This window comes from Cebus imitator, unplaced genomic scaffold (genome assembly GCF_001604975.1).
Source record: "Cebus imitator isolate Cc_AM_T3 unplaced genomic scaffold, Cebus_imitator-1.0 Scaffold92, whole genome shotgun sequence".
NCBI classification, from domain to species: Eukaryota; Metazoa; Chordata; class Mammalia; order Primates; family Cebidae; genus Cebus; species Cebus imitator.
The window spans coordinates 5,533,248-5,544,102 of NW_016107407.1; the positions used below are offsets into that span (position 1 = coordinate 5,533,248).

The 10,855-nt window shown below is 45.7% G+C and overlaps 1 protein-coding gene across 1 annotated transcript in view; it reads left to right on the plus strand.

Annotated features, from left to right (window-relative positions):
* The window catches only part of LOC119472265, a 24,266-nt gene extending 14,006 nt beyond the window's left edge, over positions 1 to 10,260 (plus strand). The window contains exons 3-4 of the mRNA XM_037740979.1: positions 5,816 to 6,168; positions 9,676 to 10,260. Of these exons, the coding sequence (XP_037596907.1) occupies positions 5,816 to 6,168; positions 9,676 to 9,817 (495 nt within the window). The 3' untranslated portion in view covers positions 9,818 to 10,260. The remainder of the gene's footprint in view (positions 1 to 5,815; positions 6,169 to 9,675) is intronic.
* Positions 10,261 to 10,855: the final 595 nt, after the last annotated feature.

The following is a 10,855-nucleotide window of genomic DNA, read 5'->3' on the forward strand; positions in this document are numbered from 1 at the left end:
CATGGACACAGGGAGGGGAGCACTACACACTGGGGTCAGTTGGGGGAAATAGGGGAGGGACGGTGGGGGGTGGGGAGCTGGGGAGAGACAGCAAGGGGAGAAATGCCAGATGTAAGTGATGGGGAGGAAGGCAGCAAATCACACAGCCACGTGTGTACCTATGCAACAATTTTGCATGTTCTTCACATGTACCCCAAAACCTAAAATGCAATAAAATAAATAAATGGGGGGAAAAATAAAAATAAAAAAATAAAAAAATAAAAATAATAAATTTCCTATGGCAAAAATCACAAATACATTTAAACAGAAATGAGGAACTGAGGAAAAATTATTTGCAAATGTTATGATGGACCGAATTAACATCTTTACCATACACTGAGCTCCTACAAATCAATAAACATAATTAAAGAGCCCAATAAAAATGGGAAAAGATACATGCAGGCTGCTTATAAAAGAAGAAATGCCAGCCTGGCACGGTGTCTCATGCCTGTAATCCCAGCACTTTGGGAGGCCAAGGCAGGTAGATCACAAGGTCAGGCATTTGAGACCAGCCTGGCCAACATGGTGAAACCCCATCTCTACTAAAAACACAAAAAATTAGCCAGGCACGGTGGCAGGCGCCTGTAATCCCAGCTACTTGGTAGGCTGACGCAGGAGAATCACTTCAACCTGGGAGGTGGAGGTTGCAGTGAGCCGAGATTGTGTCACTGCACTCCAGCCTGGGCGACAGTGCAAAACTCGGTCTCAAAAAAAAAAAAAAGAGAGAGAGATATTCAACCTTAAGTTTGAACTATATTAATATTCACAAATAAAATAATAAAAAAGTGTGTGTGTGTGTGTGTGTGTGTGTGTGTGTGTCTTTGTCTTTGCCTATTAAATACAAAGAATAAAGAGACTGAGAAAACCCACTGCTGAAATGGGAATTCTTATGCCCTGTTGAGTTGTTATGCAAATTGGCATCACTGTTCTGAAGGGCAGTGTGGAAATATATACCACAGCTTAAAATATGCACCCTTACCCTTAGCCCAAGAATGCTAATTCAACAAATTTGTTTATTTTTATCTTAGTAAAACATATATACTATAAAATTTACCATTTAACCATTTTACAGGTAAATGTAAAATATTTTTGTTCTGGTTTCCTCTTTATAAAATAATATTTTACATATCTATATACACATATACAATTGTATTTCAGACACATATATATTTTTTAAAGTTAACACAGCTTCAATTTGTTCAAGACGTGAGGCAACTAAAATTGTAACCATTTGTAAGTGTGCAGCTCAGTGGCATTGAGTAGTTTCACACTGTTGTGAAATCATCACCACCATCCATCTCCAGAACTTTTTTTTTTTTTTTTTTTTTTTTTTTTTTGAGACGGAGTTTCACTCATGTTACCCAGGCTGGAGTGCAATGGCGCGATCTCGGCTCACCGCAACCTCCGCCTCCTGGGTTCACGCAATTCTCCTGCCTCAGCCTCCTGAGTAGCTGGGATTACAGGCACGTGCCACCATGCCCAGCTAATTTTTTGTATTTTTTTTTTTAGTAGAGATGGGGTTTCACCATGTTGACCAGGATGGTCTCGATCTCTTGACCTCGTGATCCACCCGCCTCGGCCTCCCAAAGTGCTGGGATTACAGGCTTGAGCCACCGCGCCCGGCCGATCTCCAGAACTTTTTTATCTTCCCCAACTGGAACTTTGCACCTATTAAACACTAACTCTCAGCCAGGTGCAGTAGTTCATGCCTGTCATTCCAGCACTTTGGGAGGCCAAGGCAGGGGGTCCTTTAGGACAGCAGTTTGAGACAAGCCTGGGCAACATAGTGAGACCCTGTCTCTACAAAAAATAATTTTTAAAAAATTAGCCAGTGTGGTGGTGTGCATCTGCAGTCCCACCCAGCTACTTGGAGGCTGAGGCAGGAGGATTGCTTGAGTCCAGGAGTTTGGGGCTACAGTGAACCATGATCACACCATTGTATTCCATCCTAGACAACAGAGTGAGACCCTCTCTCAAAAGTAATAATTGTAATAAAATAAAAGTAAATAATCAAACACTAATTTCCCATTTCCCCCAACCCTAGCCCCTGGCAACTACCATCCTACTTTCTGTGTCTATGAATTTGACTACTCAAAAGATTTATCTTAAGAAGATAATTGTACAACAGTAAAATACATGTGCATGAAAGATACACTCATTCAAAAGTATTTCCTGAGTTCTTACTACATGGTAATAAGCAAGATAGAAGAGGTAACTTGTGTCATGCCCAGGCGATGATCCAGAGAAAGAAAGTAGACCAGAAACAAGCATGCAAGCAATGAAACATTCTTTTGGGATAAGTAATTATACAGAAGATAAACAGATCAATGTGATAGTAATTTGTAGGGGGCAGGGGGTACTTTAGGTTTCTCAAGCACTGTTTATAATAGCAAACAAATTAGAAAAAGCTAAATGTCTAAGCAACATTCCTGCTAAGGCTTCGAGTCCACCTGGCCGGAAGTCAGCTTATGACAGTTCATCTTAGTAAGAACCTTTCTCAGAACTAACTCCATTAATTCAATGTGCCTTCTGTAGAGCATTTTCCTGGAGAGAAAGTTTCCAACATTTGGGGGTAGAGAATAATTTAGCAGGGGTACGTGCCAATGCTTCTTTATTCTGAGAAGGAATGTGTAGATGACAGTTTCAAGTGTTTGATGTCCAACCCTCCTAAAACTGTAAAATAGCAGCAGGCTGATCAAGACACCGATCTAAATCTTGTTTTGTGGTTTTACTTTTGTTCTGGCAGGCTTAGCAACACTGGAAAAAAAAAAATTACAGTGTGTGCATGGGAAACAGATTCTTTCCTCCTTCTTGACTAACTGACAAGTTGGAGATCAGGCACAAGTAAAGGGTGATGGCATTGCTTGTGATATAGCTGGGATACATGGAGCAATCGAAACAGCATCAACAGCCTGGCCTACCCTTAGCCTAGGCAGGAAATTCAAGGGTAATACAACACTTTGCTGTTAAGTAATGCCATTGGAATAAAAGCATGTTCAGGATGACTTTTGGCTTTAACTTGGAATTTCTGTTTCATTTGCTTCCAAAAAGAACTTTTTTTTCTCCTTAAAGTTCTTAACTTGGATTTCAAAAGTTCTTGTCGCTGTATAAATATGATATATACAAGCTGGCCTTGAATAAAAGCTGTATGCCATGGAATATGCTGAAAAATAAATTCAGGATCTTAGTTTTAGCTGGAAATGTCTGCAGCAGCAGCTTTGTATCATGTAAAGAATAAGTTGCAGGTCAGACGCATGAGCCCTCCCACCTACTAGCTATGTAAAAAGGGAAACCATTCAGAGGGTCTCCGTGAGGTTAAAATGCAAGTACATGAACTAGCACACAGTAGGGCTTTTTTCTGCTTTCCTAGGCTTCATAACTGAGTCTGGCATAACAGACCTAGAGGAGAAAAGAACTAAAATGAAAAACTGAAATGTAGTTTTGTCTGAGTAACTCGAACATGGTCCAACTGCTTCCTCCTTTTGGTTTTAGCCCATGTTCCCCCATGCTGCCTGAGAAGCTGAGTTTCAGCATGAATTGAATTTCTGTCTTTAGTTTGAAAAGGATCTACACCAACTAGAGCATCCCAAGATAACTCAGGGTGATGTGAGAGACTCGGACCCATGAGAGAAATTGCTGCAGGATCTGAGGATGTCAAGCAGGGAGAAGACTGTGGGGACAGCAGAGCTATCTCCAAAATATTTGTAGGGTAACATGTGCAAAAGAAATTAGATTTGTTCTGCATGACTCCATAAGTGGAGGCATATTTTGGTTTTATGTATAGATTGTCAGCCAGGCATGGTGGCTACCACCTGTAATCCCAGCACTTTGGGAGGCCAAGGCAGGAGAATCACTGGAGGCCAGGAGTTCAAAACTAGCCTGGGGCCAGGTGCAGCAGTTCACGCCTGTAGTCTCAGCACTTTGAGAGGCCTAAGCAGGTAGATCAGTTTGAGACCAGCCTGGCCAAAGTGGTGAAACCCCGTTTCTACCAAAAATACAAAAATTAGCCAGGCATGGTGGCGCATGCCTGTCATCCCAGCTACTTGGGAGGCTGAGGCAGGAACCTGAGAGACAGAGCTTGCAGTGAGCTGAGATCTCGCCACTGCACTCCAGCCTGGGTGACAGAGTGAGACACCATCTCAAAACAAAACAAAACAAAACCAGCCTGGACAACATAGCAAGAAGCCAACTCTGCAAAAAATTTTAAAAATTAGTCAGGTATGGTGGCGTGTGCCTGTAGTCCCAGCTGCTTAGGAGGCTGTGGTGCAGGATCCACTTGAGCCCAGGAGTTAGACACTGCAGTGAGCTATGATGGTTCTACTGCTCTCCAGCCTGGGTGACAGAGTGGATCCTTGTCTCTAAAAAATAAATTGATTAATTTTTAAAAAAATAGGCCGGTGCGCAGTGTCTCATGCCTGTAATCCCAGCACTTTGGGAGGCCAAGGCAGACAGATCACCTGAGGTCAGGAGTTCAAGACCAGCCTGATCAAAACGGAGAAACCCCAGCTCTACTAAAAATACAAAATTAGCCAGGCATGGTGGTGCATGCCTGTAATCCCAGCTACTCAGGAGGCTGAGGAAAGAGAATCCCTTGCACCTGGGAGGTGAAGTTTGCAGTGAGCCGAGATGGCGCCATTGCACTCCAGCCTGGGCAACAAGAGCAAAACCCCGTCTCAAAAAAAAAAAAAAAAAAAAAAAAAAACAAAACCCCGTCAAAAAAAAAAAAAAAACAACAAAACACTAATTAAATAAAAATAAATAAATTTTTAAAATTCGAGGTAGGAAGGGTCTCATTACTAGAGGGATCCTATCAGAGAATAGTTATGCACTGGGAGCCATACAGGGAATTCTGTATCAGAAAAGGGCTCAATGAGATAACTTGGAGGTTTCTTTTCCAGGCCAGGGAGGCTGCCATTCAGATGGCTCTGTAAATGCAAGGTTTTGCAGCAGGAACTTAAGGCAGAACAGGCATAGCGAGGTGTAAGGCACACGCAGGAGCACACAGATTGTGCTAATGCATGAACTTTAACCTTCTCTAACCAAAGAATGTCATGCCGCTTTGAAAAAAAGGCCTTCCACTGCTAGAAATGAAAACATTCATACTTCAATGTATCGGATTTTATAGGTTCATGTAGACACAGGGGCCAAATGAAACTGAACCAAGATCTTAGGCATTAAGTTACATTTTCATTTTACCTTTTCCCCTCTGTGATTCTGACAGAAGCATTAAAAATGAACCTGGACCTTTGACCTGACCAATAGATATCATTTTTAATTTAAAAACTTTTTCGATTCACCTGCGAACCTCTCCTCATTGTTTCAGAGTCTTGGTCAACTGCTTTTAACTGTGAAACATTAAAGCCGCTGAGAATAAACAGGAAGCTAGTGTTTAGGTGGGAGTTCCTAGGAATTTTATACCACTGACCACAGAGGCCAAGAGAGAAAGGAAATAGGAAAAACAGTGTAAATACCTGGGTGACTAATGACTTTGCACAACTCAGCTGGCTTTTCTGAACATTTCATGGGACGTCTCTTCCAGGGGAAACACCCTGAAAATTTTTCAGGACTCTGGGTGGCCCAGAAGGGCCAGAGAGGGGTATTTACTGCACGCTGCCGGCTGGGTTTTGTTCACAGTCTACCGGGCAGAGGGCCTTTCTGCCGGTGTCGCCAGATGCGTCTCTCCAAGCAAATGACCCATTTGCATGTATAGTGAGACATTTTCCGGAGCTTCGGGGCTCCCAGGCCTCCCCCGGCCTCCGATTGTAAAGGATCGTAGGGCCACTCCTTTCCTTGCTCACATGGACAGCGCCTAAGAGGATTTAGAATCAAGTGGGCACATTTGCACTGCCTTGTTCTGAAGAGGCAGCTGGAGCTCGGACTGGCCTGGCGCGACCCACCGCGGGTCCCGGGGGACCGCATTGTCCTCGAAGGGGCCGCCGCAGGGACTCCATTGTGCGCGGGCCGGCCTTTTTCTCCTGCCCTCTGCCTCCCCGGCCGCCCCTCCGCCCCCGCCCCGCGCAGACGTTTCTCTCAAGCTGCCGCACCCCCGGCTGCCGCATTTCCAATGCGGGGAGCGGCGAGGCTCCGGGCTGGCCATCTGCACGCGGAGATTGACAGCGGCCCCGGAAGGTCAGCGCCTCAACGATTTCTGTCTGAACAGCAGGCCACCCAGGCCTCGCGAGCAAAACAGGGACATCTGCTCCCCTTAATTTAGAACACTGGTTCTAATTTCTCCGGAGCCCTTCCTTAACGCCCTCCTCGGGCTGCAGGGCAGGGGGCGAGGAGAGGCCCGAGCAGACGCGGCTGCCCGCCCCCGGCTCCCCAGCTCCCGGGGAGAGCAGCTGAGTCTGGCGCGGGTGCGGGGGGTTGGGGTGTGGGGCCTGGTCACTCACGTGACCCGGGTGACGTGGTGCGGGGGAGGGGGAGGGGGAGGGCGGAGTGGGCGCTGGGCCCGCCGCGCCCGGGACGCACAGATGCGCGGGTGTCTGCAGAAGGGCAAGCCGCGCTGGCCTGGAGGCCCTTCTCCTGGGGCAGATGGATTTCAGGCTCGTCCCGCCCCTTGCGGGGGCATCAAGGGAATGGGCAGAAGAGTATGTTGCAACTACAGTGGAGAGGGGGATTCATCTCCGTCCTTGGCCTCGTCCGGGTCCCTGGGCTGGGACAAAGTCCTGCCTGGACAGTTGACATCAAAATTCATCGTGCCTCGGCTGCTTTATGTGGGCAAAAAGATGAAAGAATTGCAGATCTGTTGCGCTTCCACCCCTAGATCATAAACTTCTTGAAAACGCTGCATCTGTCTCTGGCATCTTCCGCAAATGTTTAGAGAATAAATTAATGGGTGGTGAAGGCAGGGTCCTGTGAACACTGAGTCTAACTGTGCTCCTTTTCTCTATGACAGAAAAGAAGACGTGGAGAATTAACCTGTGCCTGCAGCTAGGGATTCGTTCATTACTTTGTTCCGTCTTTTCCTCCCTCCCTCCCTTCCTCCTTTCCTTTCACTAACATTTTGATGGGTGCCCCATGTGTGCTGGAGATAAGACAGTGGACCAGGGATACAAGAAACGAGACTCCTAGTCCTTGAGATGCTCTTCATGAGGTGAAGGGTCCTGCGTACAGGCAAACAGCTTGCCAGGGCTCTGCGTGACAAGTACCACAGATAGCAGTAGGGCAGCCCTCAGCCCAGCTCCCGGGGAGGGAGGGAGGGTGCCAGGTGCAGGCTGGAAGAGTGAGTAGACACCTACCAGGAGAAAAGCCCATTGCCCACACTGGTCTCCCTGCATGGCGGACCCCCAACCCATTCCCCTTCCGCTCATTCCACAGGCCTCAGGTGAAATGTCACTTCCCTGGTGCCTGGGCAAGATCAGGTCCTCTGGTTACGGGATCCTGTAGCTCTTTCCTCTTCTCTTCTGTAATACTCATCGCATATACGACCAGGCAAAGTTCACCTCCCCAATGGACTGCAAGCTTCGTAAGGCAGAAACTGGCCATTCTCTTCATGGATGGAAACGCCACAGCCAGCACTTGTGCCTGGCCCGTCATGCCCCCCAATGAATAGTCAGACTCCTCTTACGTTAGAAACCCATACATACACCTTCTGTTTGGGATGCCAGGGCAAACTGCAATAGCTCCATTCTGAGTACCAGTGGAACTGCCTGGTACCAAGGGGCTATAGTTTCGAATGTATTATTTTGTGATATTCTGCACCTTGGTGATTACAAAACTGCCTTCTTCCAAATGGGTGTCAAGTCAGTGTTCCTCAAAAAGAGATCCTCCGGCAAACAAGTTTCTTAACTGCAGGATTTCACAGAGCCTGTAACGCACTCGTGTGCACTGTTTTCAGATAGTTTGTTGAAGAAGCATCTAGTAACATTTGCAGCTGGAGGACAGCGATGAAACTCAATGTTAACTTTGCACCACCGTTTCCCCCAACTCCTCCTAGGCTCTGTGAGGCAGAAGGACCTGGAATCAGGGGATCTGCACAAGATTAATTTGCCATAATGAAGGTCAGCTCCTTCCCCTTGATTTCTTTGTTAGGCCATGTGATAAATGGTTGGTTTTGACAAACTGAGCATCGAGGGAGGCTGAAGTGGGCAGATCAGCTGAGGTCAGGAGTTCAAGACCAGCCTGGCCAACATGGTGAAACCCATCTCTTCTAAAAATACAAAAATTAGCCAGGTGTAGTAGCAGGCCTCTATAGTCCCAGCTACTTGGGAGGCTGAGGTGGGAGAATCACTTGAACCAGGAGGTAGAGGCTGCAGTGAGCCAAGTTGCACCAGTGTACTCTAGCCTAGGCAGCAGAGCCAGACTCTGTCTCAAAAAAAAAAAAAAAAATAGAGAGCATTGAGGATGTGGGTGAAGGAGGCATTGGGGGTGCTCTACAGTGTCACCTGAGTTTAAATCCTGGCACTTCTTAGCTGCATGACTTTGGAGTACTTCCTTGGCATCTCTGTGCCCAGGTACTTTATTTGTACATAGGGATAATAGTATCTAACTTACAGACTTGATAAGACTTTAAAAACTCTTAGAGGCATGTAGAATTCTCATGGTAGATATAAATTTTATTTAAATTGCTAATAATTGGTTAATTAAAAATTAAATATCCAACCTCTAATAGGTTAATTTAACTAATTAACCCTGGTGTATTAATGGAGAGGGATCACAGTGGCCGATGGCCCGAGGGACTGGATTTTCTCAGCTTGCTGCCTCTGAGCTTGAGTGAAGCCTTCTGCGCCTTGGCCATTTGTTGCTTTTCCAGCTAGAAAGATTCCAAGTCTTTACTGGTATTACTGAGCTCTTCCTTTCAATAAGTTTAAGCTGTAATTTCATTACACTTCATTCTCAAATAGAAGAGTTGAGCAGCTGTGTAGCAAGATCCAAAACACTGCTTACAATCAGTTTTCCAAGGATTGGCTTAGTAGCCAGTGGCAAGCTTCTCAGCAACAGGTTTATGAGCCAGAGAAGCATTTTTTTTTTGAGACAGAGTCTGGCTCTGTTGCCCAGGCTGGAGTGCAGCTGTGCAGTCATAGCTCAGTGCAGCCTTGAACTCTTGGGCTCAAGTGATTCTCCTTCTTCAGCCTCCTTATTACCTGGGACTAGAGGTGCACAGCACCACGCCTGGCTAATTTTTTATTTTGTAGAGATAGGGGTCTTGCTATGTTTCCCAGACTGGGCTTAAAATATTGCCCAGGCTGGGCTTAAAAATTGTCCTGTCTTGGCCTCCAGAGGACCATATTATTTTAAACAATAAAGACTATAAGAAAAAGTAAATAGAATAGTACCTTATTTGTTGTAGCTTAATTTGGCCATAAAAGAATCAACACTATATTTTCAGAGAAGAAAAATTTTCAAGGGCAATATATGAGAACATAGTGTGAAAATTCACATTATTTTCAAACTGTATTTAAACCGCTCAGCCTAAAAGAAAGCTGCTTCTGGAAATTCAAAGATGCTCTGAAAATGAGCGGAGATACGGTTTCTTACCCATGTGTGTAAAATGAACGGTTTTATTCGTTTACCTCTTTGTTTTCTGTATAGGACATTAACTTGGGCAGCGTGTGCTAGACTAAATGTACAGAGTAAATCTGTTTTCAGATATAATCTACGGCACATTTGTGCAAGCTTCATATTTTGACGCAGGAAGCAAAGAACATACTTTGCAAATGTTGGCTCTGAACATGGATGGAGTGGTACTGAAACAAGTACCGTGCAGACATTACTTAACCCTTACAGGGGCCACTACCTAGGGATCACCAATTTGCTAAAGATGAACAGATTCTAAGAAGATGCTTTTAAGGCAACAACCAATTTTAACCCTGGACTGTGCATCAGGTACCTCTTGGGTACGACCCCAATGCCTTTGGTTGTCCTTTGTCCCTCATTCCAGCCATGGCTGCAGGTTCTGAGCAGCTTCCTGCTGGGGTCTTGCCTCATGCCTTCGCCTCACACCTCTGCTGGAGCTTCCAGAGTCTGCCTTGGAGCTGCTCTGAGCCATAGGTGGCCCATGCATTGCCCAACCCAGGAGTGAGCAATGGAGTCTAAGTGCTAATGGATAAATGTTTTCCTTTCTTCCCCCAGATGGACAGCCCTGAAAAATCTTTCATGCAACCCCTTAGGCAGCCCAGAAAGAGCCAGGAACCATTCGCCGGGAGCTGTGGCCGACTTCATAACTCATGCTTGTGTTGGTTTCCATCCTGTCCTTCATTCTTGTCTCTTACTCCTACTTAGAGTGAGATATCCAAGTAGGAGCAAGAGACAAGATCACATATCCCAATAAATGTTTGCACTCAAGCCTTTGTCTCAGGATCTGCTGTCTGGAGGACCCAGGCTAAGTTCAAGTCATTTTGACATTTTTTTAAACCAAATGGAGTTACACTGTCTAGGCTATCTTCACATGCAACTCCCCCGCCCTCCACCACCTCAGGCAGTTTTCCAAATGCAGAAAGCTCAGCCCTGTCTTCACCCAGCGCATCTGCATCCCGGTGTGTGCATGAAATGGGTGATGGGGTGACCTGTCTCCTTGCATTGGATGTGACGGGTCTCAGGGAGAGTGCTGAGTCATGGTGTCTTGGCAGCAATCACAGTGGAACCCAGAATGGCGTTTGCAGTGCACAGCCGCAACTGGCTGGGACCTCTGGCTTGTGCTTTAGTCTGCTAGCTTTAACTTGGCCCTGTGTTATTTTTCCAAGCCATATTTTTAACTTCCTCCTAAGTGTTTTTATTTGTTCATTTCATCCTGCTCTATTTGTAGATTTGAGGGGTATAAATAAGCAAAGATTAGTGTGAATGGACCTTTTTTTAAAAAAAAAATCATATCTAA